This window comes from Sorex fumeus, unplaced genomic scaffold (genome assembly GCF_029834395.1).
Source record: "Sorex fumeus unplaced genomic scaffold, SorFum_2.1 ptg000131l, whole genome shotgun sequence".
NCBI classification, from domain to species: Eukaryota; Metazoa; Chordata; class Mammalia; order Eulipotyphla; family Soricidae; genus Sorex; species Sorex fumeus.
This window is the reverse complement of record NW_026606188.1, coordinates 21,234,219-21,259,783: the sequence shown is the minus strand read 5'-3', so window position 1 is coordinate 21,259,783 and position 25,565 is coordinate 21,234,219. Positions and strand designations below refer to the sequence as shown.

General features: G+C 40.2%; 2 protein-coding genes across 2 annotated transcripts in view; both read left to right on the top strand.

Moving 5' to 3' along the window:
- SYCP1 (synaptonemal complex protein 1) overlaps positions 1-17,162 on the top strand; it is a 152,338-nt gene extending 135,176 nt beyond the window's left edge. Inside the window, exon 32 of the mRNA XM_056139140.1 lies at positions 17,064-17,162. The gene's annotated coding sequence lies outside the window, so the exon portion shown is untranslated. The remainder of the gene's footprint in view (positions 1-17,063) is intronic.
- Positions 17,163-17,607: 445 nt separating this feature from the next.
- Positions 17,608-17,914, top strand: TSHB (thyroid stimulating hormone subunit beta; the record flags this gene model as incomplete). Its single annotated transcript, XM_056139141.1, has 1 exon — positions 17,608-17,914. A coding segment is annotated over one exon (285 nt), but the record flags the coding sequence as incomplete, so codon positions are not given.
- Between the last annotated feature and the right edge of the window lie 7,651 nt (positions 17,915-25,565).

The following is a 25,565-nucleotide window of genomic DNA, read 5'->3' as shown; positions in this document are numbered from 1 at the left end:
GTCGTACCCGCTGTGCTATCACTCCAGTCACGCCATGTATTTTAAGCAAATGAAAACATACTAAATGTGATCCATTATATCCGGCTTTTTCCACTTTGGTTGATTTTATGTACATGTAGTGAATGAAGTTAACTACATTATTAGTTTATTATTTCTTGGCTACCACAATTTGGTACCAAACCTTTTATTGATTTTTGCATAGAAATTCTGGCAAACTTGTACAACAATAGGTATACTATACAAACATTGGAGAAATAGAAATAATCTTTGATAAGGTTGATAACATACTGGTTAGTTTGGGGAAGTTGTTACGACTGTTATTGTGAGTACAGTTAATGCTGCTCATATTATTTAGCTAGAGAAACAATATCTAGTTACTAAGAGGTTATATAAAGTAACAAGAATAGAATGAAAGATCTTATACTAAGGGATAGAGAAACAAATTTTGTTTTACATAACAGGAAAACTTGATACTATTCTGACTTTATTACACTGTAAATTGTATTACATAAGATACTAATAATTCTGATTAACTTTTATGTATCATCTTAATTTCAAAAACTTTTGAAATAGATGGAAAAATCTTGTGTCAATTTATACAGATCTGGGATAGGAGGAGCTTCAGAGCTACACAAAAGAGGGGGAAATTGACATTGGTTTAGTTTTATGCATATTAAACCAATTACATCTCCACTAAGGATTTTCTGGATAATAAAATGATCACTGTATAAATTAGACCCAATTCTACTTGCTATTAATGATCTATATCATTTTATGATTAAATCACTAATAGGAGTTTAATAAACAGAATTTATTTTAAATGGCAGATTATTCTGTGACTTCTCAGTTCAGACTTTATGTGGTCAGTCCCAACAGTGCTCAGGGGACCATGTGATGCCAAAGATCAAATATAGGATTTTGAATGCAATGTACTGCACTACACTAGCCTTTTGAGCTATTTTTGACCTTTGAGCTATTTTTCTGGCTCTAAAACTTATTTTTCTAATATCTGTTTTATAAAATTTTAGAATTGTACAGAATTAGGTCATCTTATAAATTAGAAAAGTATCCACTATTTGAAGGAAGAAGAATATTAGTAAATCTGATTCATATTCAAGACCATATCTGGGAATTCATATTTCAAGATTTTGGGTAATACTTTTTTTTTTTGAAAATGTGTTAAGTTTCTAATGCAATAAAAAAGGACATCAGGAGATTTGGATTTCAGCAAAAATTGCCTGTAACTATATATGGGATATCAGCTAACCTCTCCACATACATAATTATGAACTCCCAGAGTAGCATCTGTATTTCTACTTCTTTATGATTCTATAAACATTTGTTGAACACCTATTAAATGTGATGAGCTGAGTTGAATTCTGAATATACAGTGACGAAGTCCTCCACTTAGGGTTCTTGGACTCTAGTTGGAAGGCGACAAATAGAATAAGAATGGAATCTGAATGTGAGACTCAGTAGGGTAAAAGTGACAGTCTGCAAGGTAGATTTTTGTGGCCAGGGAAGACGTAGAAAAACTGATTCATAATGCACAGCCCGGCAGTTTGCGGCAGAAAAGTGAATGGACTATGCATTAATCCACGCCACCATGCCTGCCTGGAAGGGAAAGGGTGTTGCTCCCTTCCGCCTTTTCCCCTCTGGAAAGCAAGATGGCAGCCGCCTCAGAGCCTTTTGGAAAGCCAGGTATGAGCCAGTCATGACGGGGTGACTGAAACCTCATGGGAAGGTGGGCGTTCCCGGCTCATCCTTCACGCCCTACAGAGGTCACGAGTTGCCCCCCACAAGCGGCTCTCCGGCACGGCCATGGCTCTAGAGCCACAGAAACCAGTCTTATAATTATGTGACTCTCGGCAGAAATACTTCCAGGCTTAATAAGTAAAATATCAGAAATCCAAAATCACGTGGCCGCTATTGCCGCCGTGCAACATCATTAGGTGTTTGTAACCAGCTGTAGAAAACAAATTATTTCACAATGCCTTTTCAGCAGGTCTGATTTGGGGGTGTAAACTCTAAATAATAATGGTGCATCTTTTGTCGAAACAATGAATCTAATCAAAGTTGATAGAGTGTTAACTAGAATTCACCTGCCTCACAGGCATTGGGAGGGCTGGGGGGGGGGGTATGTTGGAATTCTTGGTGGTGAAAAATAAGTACTGGTGAAGGAAAATGTGTTTGATGATGGCATGACTGAGACTTAAACCTGAAAGCTTTGTAACTTTTCCCACAGTAATTCAATAAATAAATAAATAAATTTATTTAAAAAACTGATTCACTGTGAATTGCAAAGTTACAAAGATATTTATGACTGGTTTTCAGGTGTATATTGTTCCAACACCCAACCCTTCACCAGTGCCCATAGGAATACTTCCCTCAGGAAAAAAACATTGTAAGCTGAGATGGTGAGAATACCTTTTGTTATTTGATGGAGAAAATCTTTATACTGAACAAATAACAAAAGCAAAATTTCAGGTATAAGAACAAGCTTAGCATGTTAAAAGGTATATAGGAAGTAAAAGGCAGAGTGTAAAAAGTGGTATATCATGAAGTGGGAGAATAGTCACAATTTTTTCTGTTTATTGGATTCAAAGACTTTGTGGAGGTATAATTGATGCTAGTTTTCTTAGGCTGTCATCAAAAAAGCACTATAAGCACTGGCTTACGCGACAGTTTTGTCTGCTGTGTAATATTTTTCTGTGACTTTTTTTAACATTTAATTTTTTATTATTTAATTTTATAAAGTAGTTCACAATATTTGATTACATTTATTTATTTATTTATTTAATTTTATCTTTTTTGCTTTTTGGGTCACACCCAGCGATGCACAGGGTTTACTCCTGACTCTGCACTTAGGAATTATCCCTGGCGGTGCTCAGGGGACCATTTAGGATGCTGGGAATCGAACCTGGGTCGGCCGCATGCAAGGCAAATGCCCTACCTGCTGTGCTATCACTCCAGCCCCAATATTTGATTACATTTAAATATTCAAACACCAATCCCACCACCATGACACCTTTCCACCACCATATTTTTGATGTTTCTATCCCGAACCACAATCACTGCCCCAAAGCAGAACTGAAATAATATATTTTGTATTGTTTGTTATGGGCTGAAGTGATAGCACAGCGGGTAGGGCGTTTGCTTTGCACACAGCTGACCTGGGGTCGATTCCTCCATCCCTCTCGGAGAGCCCAGCAAGCTACCGAGAGTATCCCTCCAGCTCAGCAGAGCCTGGCAAGCTACCTGTGATGTATTCAATATGCCAAAAAAACAGTAACAACAAGTCTAACAATGGAGACATTGCTGGTGCCTGCTCGAGCAAATTAATGAACAATGGGAGGACAGTGCTATAGTGCAGTGCTATTGTTTGTTAGGAAAAACCGCTGAAAATGCTACAAAAAAGTATCCTTAGAGTAAAGAGTGTGAACATTGTTGTATTTTCTCAGGGGCCATTAAGCCCTTCTATAAGAGATCACTAACATCTTGTGAAGGTTGAGCCTTGTGTGTGTGTGTGTGTGTATATATATATATATACATAATATTTCCCTCTAAGATTGGTTGCCTCCTATTATGAACTCCATCCAATGTGGTGCAGTACTCTTGGTATGGATAGGGTGTGTCCTATGAAGTATTGTGCGGCTGCCAATGCAGCCGCGCAGTCCAGGAATAGGTTCACTTTTGGGTGAGGCTCTGCCTGAGTGTGTGGGGAGTGGCTGTGAGCGTGGCGGTGGTTGAGTTCTGGAGGTTTTCGGCTGCCGGGGCTGGGTCCCTTGGGGCAGGGAAGGCTCTCACTGGACCCCCTCTGGGATGCCTAGTATGAAATAGCATGGTGGGGGCCCGGTGGCGTGGTTATGGGGAGTGTCATGTTATGCTCCCTTCCAGGAGAGAAGGACATGCGATCTGGATGGTGACTGATGACAAGATTTTTGTGACAATTTTTGACTCAGTTCCAGATGCTAAAAGTTCCAGTCAAGCTATTTGTGTCCATGTTCCCTCTGAAGTGCTAGGAAAGGATCCATGACAGACCATCCTGCTCGATTCTTATAGTTCTGTGCTTTGTTTGCAGAATTCTGTAAACTCCTCACCTTGTTTTGTATCCCGAAACCACATTTTCCCTAGTCTTGTGTCAGTGTCCAGCCCCCAACCTCCTGCCCCTATATAAAGACTCCAGTATGACCTCATCTTGCCTAATTACGTCTTAAAATGACCCCATTTTTAAAGAAAGTGAGATTCTGGGGCTTTTTTGTTTGTTTTATTTTAACCAGACCCACCTGTTCTCAGGACTAAGTCCTTTGTCTGTGCCCAGGGATCACTCCTGGTAGGCACCCAGGGAACCAGATTGGGGGGTGGGGCAAGGAAAGCTCCTTACTGCAGTACTCTCTCTCTCTGGCTTCATTATAAAACTAAGTAAGATTCTGGAAAATATAGGGGTTGTCTTTAATATATAAATTTTGAGGATACACAAAGCTATAGCACTGAATGTATTTAACAAGTGCAATTTAATAGGTTTTGACATAGCTATACAGAGTGCCTATGCATAGAGATCTATTTTGTGAACTCATCACATGATACTTGTAATCCCTTTGTAATCCTTCCCTTCCATTTTACCTTTGCCTTTCCCCATCCTCAGACTACCACTTATCTGCCTTATGATTTTTACATAAACTGAATCTTTTGACTAATCACATAATCTCTTAATCATTTGATAAAAACTCTTATTTGAGGGCTATCTGCCTTTCCTCACAGAGCATAACTGTTTGGTGGACTTTCATCCATTGTCATTACTATAAATAAATCACTTGTTCCTAATAATAACTACAAATATTCTATCCTATGTGCACATTGTCATTTATTTGACACCTTACAGAAAGATAACTATTATTTTTTATCTTAGTAGCAGTTTATTACAAGGAAATTTATACCATAGAAGAAATTTATGTTATGGAGGGCCCAGGTTCTCTCAAGCATGTGTTCCTCCTTGCAAGCCTCCTCTCCGCAGTCTATCTTGCAGCCCTGCTCTCTCCACTCTCCAGCTCTATTGCCTCTAACTTCCCTTCAGTCTGGGCTGACACTGCACTCAGTCAGGTAGTGCCTCTCTTGCAAAACACAGTACCCAAAAGAAGAGAGAGAGAACAAGGGGGAATACCCTGCCACAGAGGCAGGATGGGACGGGGGGGGGGGGAATGGGGGGTGGGGGGGATGCTGGGACCCGTGGTGATGGATGACGGGCACTGGTGGAGGGATGGGCACTGGATCATTGTATAACTGAAACCCAAGCACAAAATTTGTAAGCCTATAACTGTACCTCATGGTGTTTCACTAATAAAAAAAAATTAAAAATAAAAAAGAAAGCCCTTCCTGAGGGCCCACCTAAAAGGTATTCTAAAGCCTTTCCTGGCTGCCCAAGTGCAAAATACCTCCTAAGGTGTTTTTTCTTTTCCTCAGTCCAATAAACTATCAACTATTCCCAGGCTATGCAGAAAGGACAGAACAGTGTTATCCTATATCTCCCCCTTTTTCTTTTTACAAAAAGCACAACATTTGAAACAGAGAAAAATATACTAGCTATTTTTGTATGGACACAGTAAGAGATAACATTGAGACTTGTAGGGCAGCTCTCCTGGGAACATCTTTCCACAGACTCAGACTACAGAGCTCAGGCCAGATTGATCATTCCTAACCCTAGCAGGATCCAAATCTAGTTATTACTTTTTGGATCATGACAGCATTTGTCTATGACCAAGCTCTTAACTTATAGTTAAGCATTATGGCGCTTTGGCCAGGCCCTTCTCGATGCCAGGGTAGCACACAGCTTACCTGCTTGCCCTGGTTCCATCCAGTCCCTCGTCAGGATCCTACTTTTGGGGGTGCTAGGAAGTAAAGGCAGCTGAAGCTTAAGTTGAGAAAGCAGATGCCCAGGAATGAAATATCACTGAGAGTCATATTACAAAAGCATGTTTTCCTGTGTCCATACAAAAAGGATATTGCTTTGAATAAACTATGCAAAGGACTTAGGGAGAAGAGAAAAACAATATTTACAAGTCAACAGAGCACAAAGAAAGAAGCTACAAATAAACACAGAGGAATGGGAACACTGTGATGAGAGCAACCCAATAAACCTAAACTAACTGAGGCTATGCAGGAAGGACAAAACAGTGTTATCCTACATCGCTCCCTTTTTCTTTTTACAAAAAACACAAAATTTGAAACAGAGGAACAATTCCAAATACAAGACAGTCTGATTAGTTGTAGTAAGATTTCAGTCCAACCCTGGACCCAGAGCAGTGCTTGTAGTAGTGTCCAATTGTCCTGCACTGTCCAGGGGTAATAAGAGTCACCAATGATGACAGTCATTTAGTCCCATTCTGAATAAATGAAGTGTCTGGATCAAAACTGAAGAGTTGTTCTTGTAACAGCATCAGTAGTAGTTGCAGCAATGAGTTCCAGGGGAGCAGCTATTAGGAGTCCTATAAATTCCAGGAAGCACTGGATCAGTCAGGGAGCACTGGAAAAGGAGCATCACAACTTCTGGCAGGTACTTCAGTAGAGGAATGCAGCCATTCTCCAGTCAGGTTCCTCGGCAATCATAGGTGTGCAACCTAGCTTATGCTTGAGAAAAAAATACTTTTTTAAAGTTATCAGAGGCTTTAATCATCAGGGTTTGGTCTCATGCCTTTAGTTGGTAGCTCGAGCCCACCCAAGGGATGCCAGCTGTAAAAAATTAAACACGCTGAAGGTTGTGTGTTCACAGACTCTCTGGACAGCTCTGTCTCACGGCACGCGTTCAGTGCTCTAGAGCTGCTGTGTGTGGCCTGGATAGGGAAGGCTGTTGGCCAAGGGCAGACAAAGGAAGAGACGAGGGCCAGTCTGGTTGATCTTAGTAGCAGTTTATTACAAGGAAGTTTATCCCATAGAAGAAATTTATGTTATGGAGGGCCCAGGTTCTCTCAAGCACGTTTTCCCCCTTGAAAGCCTCCTCTCCACGGTCTATCTTGCATCCCTGCTCTCTCCTCTCTCCAGCTCTCTTGCCTCGAACTCTCCAGAAAGATAACTATTGTCTCAAAGTTCTAAGCACCGTTGAGAACCATTTTCTAACTCTAATATAGATGCATTGTTATTTCTTGTTTGGGGTTATTGCTAGTCAGGATGTTGTAAAAGGTCTGGGAGGGTCTCTGCCTCAGGAGAGACACACTGGTCATCCCCATCCCCAAGAAGACCTTGTGAGAACCTACACACTCCACCTCAGGAGGGAGCCCAGAAAATAAAGAACTGAGCCACCCATACCACTCTCATAGCTGGTAGGCCCTGCCAAGTTCTCCTGAATCCTGACCCTCCCGAACCCAGGAGGAGCTGAGCCTATTGAGAGACACTCAAGAGATGGAGAGATGCCCTTGCACCAGACATGCTGAGGACATGGAAGAACTACATGCACAGATGGATGGCTGCAAAAACGTTGGAAGGACCCAAGCCCCACGTGATCTCCAAATGATGACTCCAAAGTGACGATGATTAGGTTTTTCACTGAAATGAAGAAAACAGGAGAGGAGATATCTAACAAGGAAAGAGAAAATATAAGTAAACGTCAATCAGAAATCATGGATCTGAAGAACATAGTTAAGAAAACCGAAAATCACTACAGAGAAGTCTAATATGATATGTCCAACACATTGAATGAAACAGACATTCAAACGAGAATACTCCATCCTCTTAGATTAACAGCACAACAAAAAACTTCACAGACAAACAACTAAAGAAGTTCTTGGTCACTGGAGCGATGCTGCTGAGAGAAGGTGCCAGGCAGCGGCTGTGAGGCTGGCAGGGTGGCCTGGGCCTCTGGCCGGCAGGGATGCTGGGTCACAGGAACAGGTGAGTGCCGTAGGGGCCCTGTCACTGTCTTCTCTCAGTAATGGTGGCTTTAAGTGGAACCAAACTGGACTCACGGTGGGGCTTAGACCAGAGTGGTGCTCGTGACACAGAGCTGCCACAGCTTCCATCCCCCTGGGTGACCAGTTCCAGGGCTGAGAAGTTTGTGTGAGTGGACTCTTCAGGCCCAACTGGCACTGTCACGGTCCGGGCACCCAAGCTTCCCCAGGGAGGCCGGCTCAGGCAGCTTGCCATGGCAGGCATCCTTGCCACCATTTCTTCCCTGGGCCAGCCTGCGCTACCAATGCCACCTGTAGCATATTATGGAGGAAACCTCCCTGAGCACCAACTGTCTGGAGACCGAGGATGGGGCATCTGTCCTGGGCTGGCTCTGAGGAGCTGGTGGCAGTAACCCACACAGAGTGCCCAGCTGTGAATGATTGCAGCCCTGGCCTCGGTCCTGGTCCCTGCAGGGGCTGTAGATGCCATCATCACTGTGGCTTAGAGGGTGCAGCGCCACTGGCAGGCCAACCTGGACATAGTGGGTGAGGGCATCAGCAACCTTTGGTGCCCTCAGGCTTCCTGATACCCCCAAACCCCGCTTTGTCTCTGGCTGGTCTCCAACAACTTGAGACCAAGCTTTCTGAGAAATGAAATGGTCAAAAGTTAGGTATGTGGGAGCCACACCCACAAACCACCTCTGGCTCAGGCATACAAGCTTGTTTATCGGCCTTCCTCCAGAGAACACATAGATAAAACTCAAAAGAGATCAATAGCCACAATTAAGCTCAGACCCATGCAAGGCTGAACAGAATAGATTAAAAGGGGGCAGGTCTGCATGGTGCCCACCCAAGCAGAACCCCTGGCAGCCACTTGCTCCCACAATCCAGATGGCCATCATGCTCCCGGCCAGACTCTAATGTCTCAGGACAGACCTCACTGAAATAGAAATCTGTTGAAAATTCAAATATGTGGATTTTGTGACTGAAATATCCAGGCTTTCTCAGAATTGGGATGGGCTACCTGTCCCCACTTCCCAATACTCCTGGAAGCACCGGCAGTCACCCCCACAAACCAACTCCAGAACCACCACATACGCTCTTCTACTGGCCTTGCTTCAGAGACCCATGAATAAACCTGGAAAGAGATCAAAATCTGCACTTAATCTCGTACCTACACAAGGCTGAATAGGCTGGGGTAGCTATGAGAGTTTTGTGACTGAAATCTCCAGACTTTCTTGGGGTTGGAATAGGCTACTGCTCCCCACCTCCTTGTACCTTCAGAAACCTTGGCAGTCACATCCACACCTGACTTCCACCCAGTTAAAAAAAAACTACTCCAGATGTACCTTTCTAATAAGAATGCTGTATGCCCTGGACAAACACGAAGATCTATTGGCACCTGTATTGTAAACCATAATGGGCAAAAGGAGAGAGAGAGAGAGAGAGAGAGAGAGAGAGAGAGAGAGAGAGAGAGAGAGAGAGAGAGAGAGAGAGAGAATAAAGGTGCCTGTCATGGGGGCAGGTGGGAGGAGGCAATGAGGGTGATGGGAGGGAAACTGGGGACATTGGTGGTGGGAAATGTACACTGGTGGACCGATGGGTGTTGGAACATTCTATGACTAAAACCCAATCATGAACAGCTTTGTTGTGGTCTATGTCATAGTGATTCAATTAAATAAAAAAGGATGCTGCAAGATGCACCATTAATGATCTCATAAAGTGCTAAAGAACAAAGACTGACTCCTAGCTCTGTGCCCAGGAATCATTTCTGGCAGTGCTCAGGGGACCATATGGGATCTCGGGAATCAAACCCAGGTCAGCTGTGTGCAAGGCTGTACTATCCGCTGTACTATCTCTCTGGCCCCCATGCCTAGATTCTTTTAAATAGTATGAGATTTCAAACAAATTTCTCTTGAAGAGAAGCAATGTTTTTATTCCAGAATTACTAGTTCCATTAGAAACTAACATCTAATATTTTTACACTTCCTCAGCATCTTGCCTGGAATCATACAAAGCAAGTTAAATTGGGCAATCTCAGTTTCCTTCCTTCCTTCCTTCCCTCCCTCCATCCCTCCCTCCCTCCCTCCCTCCCTCTTTTCTTCCTTCCTTCCTTCCTTCCTTCCTTCCTTCCTTCCTTCCTTCCTTCTTTCTTCTTTTTTTTGGGAATATAGTAAGGGATAGACTTATTTTAGATTTTTATCTCAGTGGAGTATTATAAAAGAATTTATATATAAAAATTATATATAAGAAAATTCTACTAGTAAATTGGCCTTTGCTATAAGGTCTGACTAAAGAGTTATAGGAAAATTTTATGCCTAACCCTATTGAAAAGTGAAATCTCCCTCCCTGCAATAATGTTTTATAACATCTTTTGGGGCAAGCTCATTTTCACATTCTTTATTGCCAGAGTCGTTCTTTTGGTTATTTATTTATTTTTTTGGCTTTTTGGGCCACACCTGGTGATACACAGGGGTTACTTCTGCTCTGCACTCAGGAATTACTCCTGGCAGTGCTTGGGGGACCATATAGGATGCTGAGGATTGAACCCATATAGGATGCTGAGGATTGAACCCATATAGGATGCTGAGGATTGAACCCAGGTTGTCCACATGCAAGGCAAATGCCCTACCTGCTGTACTATTGCTTTAGACCCAAGGTTTTATTTATTTATTTAATTATTTTATTTATTTATTACCACATCTGGAAGTGCCCAGAACTTAGTCTTAACTCTGTGATCATGAATCATTACCTGAAGTGATCAGGGGACCATATGTGATTCTGGGGATTATACTGGGGTTGACCTCATGCAAGGCAGTGTACTAGCTCTCTGACCTCTATCAAACTCCTTTTACTGCATAGCAGCTCATATTACTAAACTTGGGGGGGGGTGCCTGAAATGCTTATTCCTGATATATATCTTATAGTATTCCTCTGTTGACTTTCTAGGAAGACTTGCCTATACCCGTTCTTATTTTTTACTACTTTTATTAATCATAAATACTGGAATTAGTTTTTGTAACTGGAGCTATGATTTCATTGAGCATCTGCTGTGTGCCAGATGTTCTGTATATTTCTGCTAATTCTCTCAAAATCACTAACAAGAAAGCTCTGGGGAACCAGAGAAGGTTTTTCAGAAAGGGTATTTTGTTAGGTCATGAAAAATGAGTTGAAATGAAATCAGATGAGTGGGGATCGGACTGATTATGAGAGAAAGCATGAAGGAGAGAGAGAATAAACATAGAGGGAAAAGGGTGTGTAATTTGAGAAACTCAGTTTAGTGTGACTGAAGAATATAGAAATAGTGGAGGAGTGAGGAACACAGGGTGTGGGGTGGAACATGGCGGAGAGAGAAAACAGATTATGAGGGACATTGTGGAGATAGGATTCCCCGCTTAAGGACAGTGGGAGATTTCTGTATTTACAAGATTGATTGACTACTGAACACTAGAAGCTGTAAGTAAATATTTGTTAAATAAATCAATGTTGGGGCTAGAGAGATAGTACAGTGGGTAAGGTGCTCACCTTGTAGGTGGAACATCAGGTTTGATCCCTGACACCCCATATAGTACCCCCGGTTTTTCCAGGAGTGATCCCTGAGCACAGAGCCAGGAGAAAGTCCTGAAAATTGCCCAGTATGGATCAAAACACCAGAATAAATAAATGCTTAATCACTGGAAATTAGTCATGATAAATTGAACTAATATATGAACGTGCTGTTAAAATAAAATGAAGATTACCTTTAAATATATGAATTATAAAGAGAAGTCAAGCTCCAAGGACAGTAGAAACAGAGTCAGCACCCTGACCCAGACCACATATCCTGATGTCTCACATCTCATGTCATGTCTCACATCAGGGATGCAACCACACGACATCTCAGCTTAATAAATTCTCAGACAAGGGTTTAGCAAGCCTGCAATCAGATACAACAATGTTCGCATAAATTGATTTTCTAGATCTATTGCTTTTAATATTGCAACTTCATTATCTAACCAATTTTAATTTTAGAACTGCATCAGCAGTTTTGGCTTTTTTCTACATTAAAAATTTTTTAAAAAGAAAAAAATAAAGAGAGGTCAGTCAGGCTCAACATCTACTCTAATTCAGCCTGACACTCCGCTAGCTTTGGCTGTTTGCTTAAATGACAGTTGTTTCCCAAACATACATTATATTTATTAATTTTTCAAGTCCAAAGAAAAAACTTAGGTGTTCTTAAAAATATATTTCTAAGTTTTGTTTTAATTGCAACATATATGCCAATTGCCCTGAAGTTCCACAGAGAAGTTGCTTTAGTTTTGTGTAGATAAGCCATAATTATGCATGTCTCCAAATGAGTATTTGAGTAAAATTTGGGGCACTCAAACCCCAAATAAATTTTTATTCCCAACACTTTCTTAGATGATGTCAATGGCTCATTTTTCATTAATTTTTATCTCCTTCTATGTTCTTTGTTAATGTTAATAAATATTAACAAAGAATGAATTTAAATGAATGATTTTATTTTGAAATACGAGGAGGAAAACTTCATGCTGCAATAATGTCAGAGTTTCTAGAGGAAGATGTTGTGAAATTGTTTGTCTAAACACATTTTATTTGGGGTTCAGTATGAATTTTCAATAGATGTCTTTCAGATAAGAAAGCAGTGATTCAAATGCAATTATATAAACAAGATCAAAGAGGTATTATCGTCAAGGGTATAAAATGAACTTAGAGCACTTAGTCTGGGTCAGCGCAGCACCAGCTCACCAATGCAAAGGAAGGTAGGTGTCTGTACTACGAAGGCTTTTTAAAATAAAATGTTCTTATCTTTATTTGTTTCCTTTCACCAGTTTAGCACATATTCAAAACCAGAAAACGCTGAGTAATAACTTGTTTTGATTGGCACGTACAATTTTAATTATTGCTTTAAATTTGTACAACGGTGGATGAAAGTATATGAAGTACATATATAAAAAGAAGAAAAAATTGTATTGACTTAAAGGATTTGCTGGTTCCTTAAAGAAAAATGAGCAATATTCACAGTTTTCTCTTCCTATTTACATTTTGATTCAATACATTTTTTATCATTTACTAATATGTATATTACATTCTGTCAGTTATTAATGGACATTTAAAATATGGTGTACTTTGGTAAAGCATAGGGTAAATTCAGTTCTGGGTATTTGCAAGAGGTGATTTAACGTTACTTTTATTTATTTAATAGCTAAACCTTTTGGATAATCTGCTATGCATACATCTATTTTATCTTACATTTTCTTTCTAGAAAATATATTGTTTCAGTGATGTGTCTGGATTGTTCATAGAGTGGATGATTGATTGTTTTCAAAATATAGCAATAGATTGGGGGAGAAAAAATTTGCAACGAAAATCATAAACAGAGATAAATGTGTTAATTAAGAGCAAAGGAACAAAAGTAAAAATAAAAACAGTAGAAAAAGAAACAAATAGATAAAGAAACTGTAGAGATTAAGAAACTAAATTATCACCAGGGCAGGAACAATATACAGAGAGTAGGGCACTTGCCTCGCACATGGCTGACAGGGGTTGGATCCCTGGCATCCCATATGCTCCTCAGAGCCCATTAGGAGCGATTCCCACTGCAGAGCCAGGTGAAAACCCTGAGTATTGCCAGGTGTTGCCCAAAACAAAACAAAAACAAACCCCCAAAGTTAAATTATATGCCGTAGCAAAGGGATTAAGAAATTATGCTATGCCACTAAAAAAAGTACCTCATTACTTAGTACCTGAAATCAGGTCTTCTGTGATTAGGTGCTCAATAAATCTAAAAGAGATAATTAAATTGTAGAGATGAGAATCTAAGCAGCAATAAAGGAGCAGTTGTGACATATGAAAATAGTAAATAGCTGATTTATGCAGTATTATATAATTTCAGTCTTTATTCTATGGCTTTCCTAAAACTTAACATGAATTATTTTAAATTTTTTGTGATTCTAGTCAGAAGCATCTGAAAAAATAAAGATAGAGATATTAAATTGCTTGGTTATAGGCAGTGCATTGAAATCTGGACACAGAATTCTAGATCATTTTCTCTTAGATCAGTGATCTGACAGTTACTTATCACAGAGAATCACAGACTATTTGTACTTAAAATAACTTCCTGATTATCTACTGGTTATAAGCCTTTCTTTTATAGATGAGGAAATTCAGGCTCAAGAAGATTCCATGGGCAAAATTTTACTATTTTCAACAAAGGAGAAGAAAATAGTTCTTAACAGTTTTTGATCCACAAATTTAAAGAGCTATGATTGTCGGTAATTCAGCACTTCTATTTTTTAGTTAAATCATTTTTTTGGTTTTTCTATTTTTAAGAGGAAGTATATAGAATAGGAATTATATTTATTAATTATATAGGAAGTAGATATTTATTATGCATATTATATATAGAAAGTATATATAATAAATATGATTATAGGTAAAACTTCTACAACAGTTCTTAACTGTATAGTTTGAAACAAACCAGGTATATTTGGCTCTTCTGCATTTCAGACAGGGAAGTAAGGCCCAAAGAAACGAAATATTTTCATCAATTTCTCATAGATCCACGAGACATCCTGAACTAGAATTCTGTTATTTAACTTCAGGACCAATATTCTCACTTCAAGGGCACCACACACTTAATTTATGCAGAATCATAAATGGCAAAGCTAAAATATAGGAGGTTAATGATCTTCTACACCCAAAACTCAGTAGCTGACTTGTAGGCAAGATCCATATGAACATGATAGGGGAATATCTTAGGTCATTCATCTGCTGGAAAGAGTCCCCTGGGATGGTGAGGATCCATTCCACAGAGGAAGCCCCATTGTTCAAATATTCCAGAGAACCAGATTTTATCAGCAATGTAATTTGATTTTCTTGTTCTAATTGAAGCATCTAGACAACAACCTATGGAATGCTTAAATAAGCAAAGTCCCCCGTCCCCAGTTTATTTAAACACTGTGGTTTACAAAGATGTTTATGATGATTTGTTACAGGCATTCAATATTCCAACACCAATCCCACCACCACTATCAACCTTCCCCTCCAGCAATATTTTTATTTTTAAAAATGTACCGGAGTGATAGTACAGTGGGTAGGCACTTGCCTTGCACGTGGCTGACCTGGGTTCGATTCCCAGCATCCTCCATGCATCGCCAGGAGTAAATCCTAGGTGCAAAGCCAGGAATAACCCCTGTGCATCATTGGGTGCGACCCAAAAAGCAAAAAAAAAAAAGTACCAGAACACCTTTATTATTATTTTTGTTTGTTTATTCTTTGGGCCATACCCAGTGGTGCTCAGGACTTACTCCTGACTCTGTTTAAAGATCACACCTGGGGGAGCTTGGGGGATCATATGTGGTGCTGGGGATCAAACCTTGATCAGCTGCGTGTAAGACAAGTGCCCTACCTGTTGTAATATCGATCTAGCTCACAAGACACACCTCCCCTTCTTTCCTTTGGTTTTTGGGGCATACCCAGTGATGCTCACGGCTTACTCCTAACTCTGATCTCAGGAATCACTTCTGGCAGTGCTCAGGGGGCCACAAGGGTGCCAGGGAAGGAACTTGGGTTGACTACATACAAGTCAAGTGCCCTACCCATTGTACTATCTCTCTGACCCACCAGAAAATATTTTTAAATGGGATAATTCAGTTCCTTGGATACACAGAAGTGATCTTTGGTAATTGTGGGACCTAGAATCAAAATGTGGTCTTTTTTAGAATGCTTAAGACAAGTTGTACTTTTGCTATTTGTGTTCACACTTATTACTTCCACTAGGCTTTTAAGATCAAGGACCACAGTTTATTCATTCCACTGATGGTTCAAATGTTTAATATGTGTTTGTCTCTCTATGAGTCTCATTCTCTCTGGAATTTGAAATTTAAAATAAATGTCTGGTAGTCTGTTGAATAGGATTTTCATATTTTCTTATAAATTGATTGAAGACAAAACTTTGTTTAACTGATACTGAGTCTAGGAGATTTCAGTTAATGGGTGGTATTAGCATGGTAGCTTAATGATGCTACTGGATAGAACTGAAATAATTTAGAAAATTCATATATTTTTGATGAGTGATTAAAAATGTCTAATAAATTGTAATCTATTAGAATAAGTAAACAAGTTTGTGTTCAAAGATAACTGTATTGCTCCACTAAGATGTGTATTTTCTTCTCTGACAGTGATACTTGAGAAGGGGAAAAAATCAAATATACCTAGCTGACCTATAATACTTGTAAGATGAAAAAGAATCTTCTTGATCTTTAAAGTGATCAACTTACACCCAAAAGTCTGAAACTTAATCGGACTAATAGAACTAAAAAGAATTCTACCAAAACATTTTCCTGATTGTTGTGATGGTCAGTTGATGCAGATGCAAATTCTCTGTCATACAGAATCTGAGATTCATATTCTCCTTCTGTCTGAGGCCCAGTGGACCCTCTGTGGTCTTCCAAGCAGCCAAAATTTATTTCACTTTACAAAGTAACCCACGTGGATCTGACTTTTTATTGTATTGTACTCATGTGTGAATCCACATTTTCTTTTTTTTTGCCTCTGTAATCGTTTTTAATGAGCTCTGTGTATCTTTTGAGTAAAATATTAAAGTCAAATTCCCCCACCTCAACCAGCTGATTTCAACCCTATGTATGGGGAAGTTAGTTTTCTGGTAGGAATAAGTTTAGCTGACTTTCCCTATACACATTCTCTATCTTTAGCTCATCTTCCTTAACCAGTTTGCTGACCTTTTAAGGCTGGGTTGAAAAAGACAGTACTGGAACATGCTTGATAAAACTTAACTTTTTATAATTATAGAGGCAGATATTTTGAGTTTTTCATGGAATGAATGATTTTTAAATTAACATACATGCCTGTCACTTTTTTTGTAGGCTTACAAGCTTGCCACTTCACTGCTTAGTGGAGCTAAGTGTCCTTTGTAAGTGGCACTTTCCTTTTCAGAGCTGCTACACTTTGGGGTATGTGGCTCATAGCCACAATTAAGGGTAAAAGGAAAAGTGAATTGAAGGTGCTATGTAAAAGTACCTAATACAAGGCTTACAACAAAGTAGACATTTGATAAAGGTAGCAGTTATACACATATCAATACATTTCTTCTCTTGTGAATGTTGCTTCTGAATTTCCTAAGGGATACATGTAATCAGTTCTTGAATTTTATCTTTGCTTTAGCATGATGGCTATATTCCTGATGTCTGTACTTTTGGGGCTTTCGTGTGGCCAAGCAATGTCTTTCTGTTTCCCAACTGAGTATACGATGCACGTAGAAAGGAAAGAGTGTGCTTATTGCATCACCATCAACACCACCATCTGTGCTGGATATTGTATGACCCGGGTATGTAGTTCATCTCACTTCTTTTAGCTGTAAATCAATTGAACTGAGACTTGGTACTATTCTGAAAATAAATGACAAAAATCACAGCCTTATATCTTAAACCTATTGTTTATTAGCACCTTAGAAGGATAGTGTTCAGTTTAAAATAGTGTGTAAATCTATTTAGTGCATCAAATACAGATCATTTCCTAACACGTTTACCCCACAAATTTATTTAAACCACAACTTCTTCACACTATCAAGGATAGAAGGGAAGAGGGTATCAGTCTCATCTTTATGGGAATCAATGTATACTCAATTGCTAATGGATTTCTCCAGAGTTTCATGGGTAACAATATAAGTGAATTATTTTTTGGTTCTGTTTTCTAAACTCCTGTCATATCATATTGTCTTTCCCGTTTTTTCCTTCAGGATATCAATGGCAAGATGTTTCTTCCCAAATATGCTCTATCACAAGATGTTTGTACATACAGAGACTTTATGTACAAAACTGTAGAAATACCAGGATGTCCACAGCATGTTGCTCCTTATTTCTCCTATCCTGTAGCTCTAAGCTGCAAGTGTGGCAAGTGCAATACCGACTACAGTGACTGTGTACATGAGACTGTCAAGACAAACTATTGTACCAAACCTCAGAAGCCCCAGATGGCAGAATTCTCCATCTAACTGCAATAGTGCTATAATTTGCTACCTGTCCTTAAATTAATAAAATAACAAATGTATTTCACAAAATGGTGTACATTTTCATTCATGTCCAGGTTTGTACATATGTGTTGGACCCCAGGCACTTTAAAAGAGAAGTTTTTCTAGTGCCTATGAAAGATGGTTTTTAGTGAAGGCCATCGCTCAGGTAAAATGGAGAAGAGAGTCATGAAATAGTAACAACAGCCCCTCTTGAAGAAGGTCTGCACAAGTTCCCTTAACATATGATCACAAAAGTAGTTTTTGACATAAAAATTGATGGTGAGAATGTCACACGATGTCACACGGTTGGAAGGAAAGGATAATGTGAAAGCAGCTAAAGGGACTGTGGCATCAGGTCTCTTGGTGATAGCCATATGCAAAGGATGGGCCTAGGATTGAGTACAGATGGTGAGTCAGGAATATGTGCAATCAACAATATAGTTCTTTAACCCAGTCATTCAAGTCACAGGATAAAATGACACCGAAAGTCAGGACACAATATGTGAACTATGATCTTTAATTTAATTACTCTGGTGGCCAACTGATTTAGGAAAGCTTTACTCCAAAAGCCTAGAAAAGAGGCCACGATCATTTTACATATGGCAGTCTAAATCCTTCCTAAGTCCTTCAAGTAATAGGAGATACTTTCCAGAATTTACACCAAAAGCAACGTGGGCTGTTTTGACTTTTGATGTCATGCAAAAATGAGTACAATTATGAAAGATTTTAGGGATAGGAGGGAAGGACTAAAGCACTTAATAGGGTAGAATGAAATCCTAAATTCTAATATAAACCTGAATTAATATTTAAAAATTGTTTCTGGTAAATATATTTGGTAAACTCCTACCAAATTAAATTTTCCTTCCTTAAGTACTATTTCACAAAAGTACTATTTCAATAGATGTGTGAAAATAGAGAGGCCTAGTTCCCTGCAGACTTGATCCAAAAAATACCCAATTATCCTATGTTTGTCCTTTTTTCTCCATTACCATTGCCAGCTTCCAGGTGAAAAATCAATGCCTGATAGGCCAATTGACTTTGCTCTATTTCAGAGATACTAAGCCTATTCAGTCAGGCATCTTGTAAATGCCAATTTGATAACATGGGAGTTGAGGGTGGGGAGCTGAAATGCTGTAGGTTAGTGCCAACCCCTCTCCACCAAAGTGCAGTCCATAGCTGACCTTCATAACAAAGCCAGGAACCTCCAATGTTTCAATACATGGTTTTCATCAGAGATTCATATTGGCACAGCCTCCAAATGTTAATCAGGGGGCTCTTAGAGCACTCAGTAACATGGACGCAGAACTTCTGGATTAGAATAACCCCTCTGGAAACGATATACCAAATACAGATCTTAAGCAGAGCAAGAAGTCACATATTCAAACCTAGCTGGCAGTAGGAACATGGCTGTCTTAGAATCTGAAAAGGATTTTCCAAGGACTTGAGCTCGAGAGGTTTATGGAATCCCCTTCTGAAGAGTCTGGCTCAGAAGGCAGCAGTGAAAAGAACTTCCTTAAAATGAAGGGAGAAGGTGAGACCCAGACCCGTGTGCTGGGATCCGACCAGTCCAGACACAGAGATCTGGAGTGGAAGCATTGTTGGCACTTGATTCCTCCCATGAAAGGCAATCCATTTGGAATAGATGAATGTATAACTTACATTATACTGATCCTGAAAGCGGAAGGATTCTCCAAGAATCCTTAGGAGAGAGTTTAGGGATGGGCATGACCAATACTTGCTTCCATTGCATCCAGAAACTTGGGCATATGGAAATGTTGGTTTGGAGAATTTTGGTACTTAGTTAACAAGCAGGAGAATGAATGGAGAGTTTAAAACGGGAAGGAGAGGAACAGTTGCTTGTATAAGAAGGCAAAGATGGAAACTTAGAACATTTTCTGATATGTTCTTCAAATTGAGCCTAAAGCTTATTATGGAAGTGGATCTTGGCAGAGGAAGGTTCAGAATCTGTGCTTTGAGAAAAAAGTTCCTCTTGTTCCATATTTGACTTTGAAATACAAAAGTGTCCTTTCATAGCTAAATAAATTTGGAATCAATGCAGAAGCAATCTCTGCTTTTCCACTGGCCAAACACTTTGAAGAGTAAGAGAAGGTAACAAAATGGATGTATTGGCAGATAAAAGCATGAGACTTCCTCATAATAGGAAATTTAAGTAATGAAAATCTCTTTTTATATTTTTATTTTTTTATGGGGACCCACACCCAAAGGTCCATTTAAAGGTAAAGGTAAAGGTAAAGGCCCTCCCGTTGTTCGTCGATTTGCTCGAGCGGGCCCAGTAACGTCTCCATTGGAGACTTTGTTGTTACTGTGTCTGGCATATCGAATACATCACGGGGAGCTTGCCAGGCTCTGCCTTGCGGGCGAGATACTCTCGGTAGCTTGCCGGGCTCTCCGAGAGGGGCGGAGGAATCGAACTCGGGTCGGCCATGTTGGCTGCGTGCAAGGCAAACGCCTTACTGCTGGGTTTACATATACAAGGCATGTGCTCTACCAATTGAGTCACACCCAAACCCCCAAATCTCTCTTCTGCCTTTGTTTTTAATAGGTGCCCTTTATGCTTTTTATATGCACTTCATTCCTGGGTGTCACTTGCATCCCAACTTTGGGTGCTTAACTCCTTTATTTTTTAAAAAAAAATATTTATTTATTTTGCATTTTGGATCACACCCAGTGATGCTCAGGGGTTACTCCTGGCTCTTCACTCAGGAATTACTCCTAGCAGTGCTTGGGGAACCATATGGGATGCTGGGGATCAAACCCGGTGACCATGTGCAAGGCAAACGCCCTACCCACTGTACTATCGCTCCAGCCCTCCTTTACTTTCTGAGGCTCTCCTCTTTCTCAACCTGCATTCACTCTGGGATGTATTCTCTGCATGCGCTCTCTCTCTTTCTCACTCTCTTCCTCTCTCTCTCGCTGTATCTCTCTCTCTCCCCCACCCTCATGTTTTCTAAATACATTTTTTTGCATCATTTTTGTCTTTTCCTGAAATTATTATATTATTTTCCCTGAGAACAGACAACACGGCTGGAAAACCTGGGAAAAGGTTAGGACTTTGCTGTCTGGTTGTTGAGGCACTCCTGTGAGCTTCCGAGTCTTGCCCTCTTGGGGGATTCAGAAGGGGTCCAAGCAGGAAGGTAGTGACTGTACACTCTCCAGGAGACTGGCCTTTCCTATATGGATTCCCAGGCACCCAGTGTATACTTTATGTCTACCCTCCTGTCATTGTTTGTGCAAAAGCCAAGGGCAGAGGTATGATGAGGCAAGTAAGAAACAGTATTGGGTCATGGGTGGAGGGTCTTGGGCACTTTGGTGGTGGTGAAGTATGGTAACAGTACATAAGAGCAGAACTGTTAATACTACTGCCAGCGTGTTACCTAATTTTCAAAAACTTTTCCAATTAAAAAGTTTCAGATATTGAGGCCAGAGAGGTAGTACAATGGGTAGGATGTTTGCTTTGCATGCAGATGACCAAGGATCATTCCCTGGTACCACATATGTTCCCCTGAGCACTTCCAGGAGTGGTACATGATGCAGAACCAGGAGTAACCCTTAAGTATCACCAAGTGTGTCCTCCAAACAAACAAACTGGATATCTATTTTTGTAAAATCATAATTCTCTTAGTAGTTTATCGGGATGCTTTATCTCTTCATTTCTTGACATAGCCTTTCAATGTTTCTGGAATCTCATCCCCCAGCTATCCCCCTTTCCTTCTCAATAACTACTACCTTTTACTTAAATTATTTCTATGGGATTTTCAGGACTCTGTGTTGATATTTCAAAATTCAGAGGACTTCTCTCGCATGACCACCTTCCCCAAGGTTGAGTGGAATCATGCTAGGTTAATGATGAACATGGTGTTAGTGTTATTGGCTATATTGTAATATAGCTTCATCAAGAAACTTCACAGCACAGATTAGAAGCAAAACTTTTAGAATCCTAGCCACTTCTCCTTCATCCACTCAGTGTGGAAGATGAGTACGAGTTTGAATACTGATTGTTTGTGTTTTCTTCCCAGTTTTCTCCATACCACCAGGCTTCTTACTTGAGATCTAATCCAATGGTGCCAGTTGAGTTGGAAGGTGACAAAATTCCCCCGGAGCCTGATATTTTGACAAAATGCCTTGCAGTCTGAATCAATAGTTGGGATCCCACCTGCTTAAACATTCATGTACACCATTACTTGGAGAAATAAATCTGGTTTCTTGCAAGTTCAACTCAGTCGTGGAATTCTTTTTTGCAGCATAGAGCAAAAACTCACCAACTGAAGAATGACTACAGACAGAAGTACTTACCTTATGAAGATAACCAGAATACTTTTGTCTCTTGAGTGCAGAAATTTGTTGTCTAATTCATGAGAACTCAATAATATTATTATAAAGACTTAAATATATATACAAAATAGTAGCCACTAGAGTAAATTAAAAACCAGTTCTAGTAGAAGACTGTGTAGGTAGCACAAGGCAAAGGAGGCTTAGCAAAAACTATGGGAACTCTGACTGGGATTATTCATAATCTTTGAAATAAAAAAATTGGAAAATGTGAATATATCCAATAGTTAGGTGGTGTCATGCAGAAATATCTTCATGCTTTAATTATGTGCTTGATTTCTAAGAAACGAAACTCTTCTAATCGGCATAATTTTAACAACACCTAATATTTATTAGGCAATATAATACTGAGCAAGGCATTCTAGACCTTTCATTGATTATTTATTTTAATTTAAATGTCTTCACTTAGTATAGGCAAAACCCATCACCAATTAATCATAAGGTGGCAAAATAAATGTTGAACATTTTGGAAGGGTTTCTGTCTTATTAGCTAAAATCTCTAGAAATCCACTAGTGTAGAATTTGCGTTGTGAAATTCAATTCACATCGTTTCCATTCTTTCCCACTTGACTGTCCCAGAGAACAGTTTCCCACCTGAAGAGAGGACTTCTGCAATGAACCAAGTGCTCATTTTTCCAAGAAGGATACCAACAAAGAGATTAATACCATTCTTCATTGGTATCATCTTTTCATCTTTCAAAGGACATCTACTTACAACCCCTTACATGTACATTTATTTCAACAGAGAAAAAATGGTTGTGTTGAAAGAGTTGAAACATTTTGTCTCTTTCAGACGCAAATTTGAATTTGATGAATTCAAATTGAGGTGAAGAAGTTATGATTAACTTTGAAGACCCACGAGCGTTGCCTTGAAAGAATTAAAGAAAGAGGGCTATTGGTAGCTCAAGGGGGTGCCAGAAAGCAGCTGGGCACTTCAGGAGTCACCAGTGCTGGCCCTTGGTGCCATGGGAATAGCACTGAGTCAGGATGTGGAGGGTGCCTTGTCTTTTTAAGCTTTGATAAGACTTCTTTTAAATTTATTTTTATTTTTTGGGCCATACCTAGCAGTGTGCAGAGCTTACTCATGGCTCTGTGCTCAGGGATCACTCCTGGTGAAGCTCAGGGAACTACATGTGATGCCAGGGACCAAACCTGGGCTGGCTGCATGCAAGGCAAAAACCTTATCCACTGTACTATCTCTCTGGCCCTAAAACACCTACTTAATTTTTTAATATTTTGGGCCACACCTGCTGGTGCTCAGGAATCAATCTTGGTGGGCTCAGGTGGCCATATGAAGTGCTGGGAATCAAATCTGCGTTGGCCGTGTACAAGGCAAGTGCCCTACTGGCTGTACTATCTCTCCAGCACCATACATTTACTTAATTTTATTTATTCATTTTTGGTTTGGGTGCCATAATTGACAGTGCTTGGAGCTTCTTCCTGGCTCTGCATTCAGAAATCACTCCTGGTGGGCTCAGGGGACCATTTGTGGTGAAAGGTTTTGAACCTAAGTCAGTCAGATGCAAGGCAAGTACCCTACCTGCTGTACTATTCCTCCAGCCCTACACACCTACTTTAAAAGGGAAAACACACCATCCCCTTCACTGCCTTTTCCTGTAGCTCTGCCCATCCTGCTGCCTGCTTAAGGGTTACTCTGGCCCCTGCATTAGAGTACGTTTTATTAATGAACACCAAGGAGCAAAGGGAGAGTTTGGGTTAATCAGTATTTGTTTTGGGGGTATGTTGGGGAGGAGTTGGCCACACCCAGCCAGATCAGGATGCTCTTGGTTTGTTGTTTATGGGTTACTCTTGGCAGTGCTGGGGGAATGTACATAATTGAGAATGAAACTCAGGCTTCACTCTGAGCCCTAGTCCCAGTCTCTGGCTTATCATTAACTGATGACTAACTCTAGGCAAAAAAAGCCCTAAAGGTATTGCTTTTATTTATTTTTTAATTTAAAAATTTTATTTTCATAAAGTTATTCACAATAATTCAATATCTCAACACCAGTCCCACCACCATTGCACCTTCCCACCATTATTATCTTGAACTCTCACACCTCCATGCAAGCCTGACCCATAAGCAGATGCTAAATTATTTTGTATTGTTTGTTATGAATAGTATGGGATGTCGTGTGGCTGTGAAAATGGCTGCACACTCCTAGAATTCTAAAATTTTCAAGTAATTGGGGTCCAGTGGCATCTTTGTGTTGTGCTGCTCTTTGAGATTCATTTATGAGTCTCTGGATCATGGCCGTGATTCATTTATGAGTCTCTGGATCATGGCTGTTAATATGCTTAAATAGTGCCCAGGGGCAGTTCGTGGGTGTGACTGCCAGGGAACCAGAAGGGCGGGGAGATGGGGAGGTGGTTACCCATCCCCGACTCTGTGAAGCCTGGAGTTTTCAGTTACTGGTCCACATACCAGGGTTTTTCAGGGGGTTCATTCTCATGCGTGGGCGGGGGAGGGGGACTCTGGACAAATCTGTAGAGGTTGGCTGTGAGTGTGGCGGCGATTGGGTTGTGGAAGTTTGTAGCTGCTGGGGTTCATTTGGGGCAGGTGGAGGGACACACCTGGCCCCCTCCAAGGTGCCCAGTGAAACAAGCCTGGTGTGGGTGGGGAGACATCTTTGCGGCATGCTTCTCTCTTCCGAGATTCATTTGTGAATCTCTGAATCATGCCTGTTAATATAGTTAAATGGTATGATTTTGATCTCTTCAGAGATCAAAAATCTTCAGAGATTTATTTATAAATCTTCAGAGATTTATTTATGAGTCTCTGAAGCAAGGCTGATAAATGAGCTTGTGTAGCTGAGCTGGAGGTAGTTTGTCGGGGTGATTCCCACATACCTAAGTTTTGGCTGCTTAATTTACCGGGAAACTTGGTCCAGAGCATAGTGGCAATTTGTGGGGTATCAGGAAGCCTGAAGGCACCACTGGGCTGCTGATGCACTTGCCCCGCAGGTACAGGTTGACCTGCTGGGTAGCACCATACCACTGAGGGTATCGCTTTTAAATGTAGCAGCTATCCCCACCTCCAACACTGTAAAAGACTCACTCAATTTTCCTTTCCCTACCAGACTGTTTAGATTTATTGGAATTTTAATATATGTCAGGTTGTTATGGCGTATATAAAGATACAACAAGTTTTTTTTTTACCTGGTGGTATTTGGGGACTAGTCCTGGCTCTGTGCTTGGGGTCACTCCCAGCAGTGTTTGGGATTGAACAGGAGTTGACTGCATTCAAGTTTCTTAACCCTTGTACCATCTCTCTGACCACCAAGATGTCATAGTTTTTTTTTCCC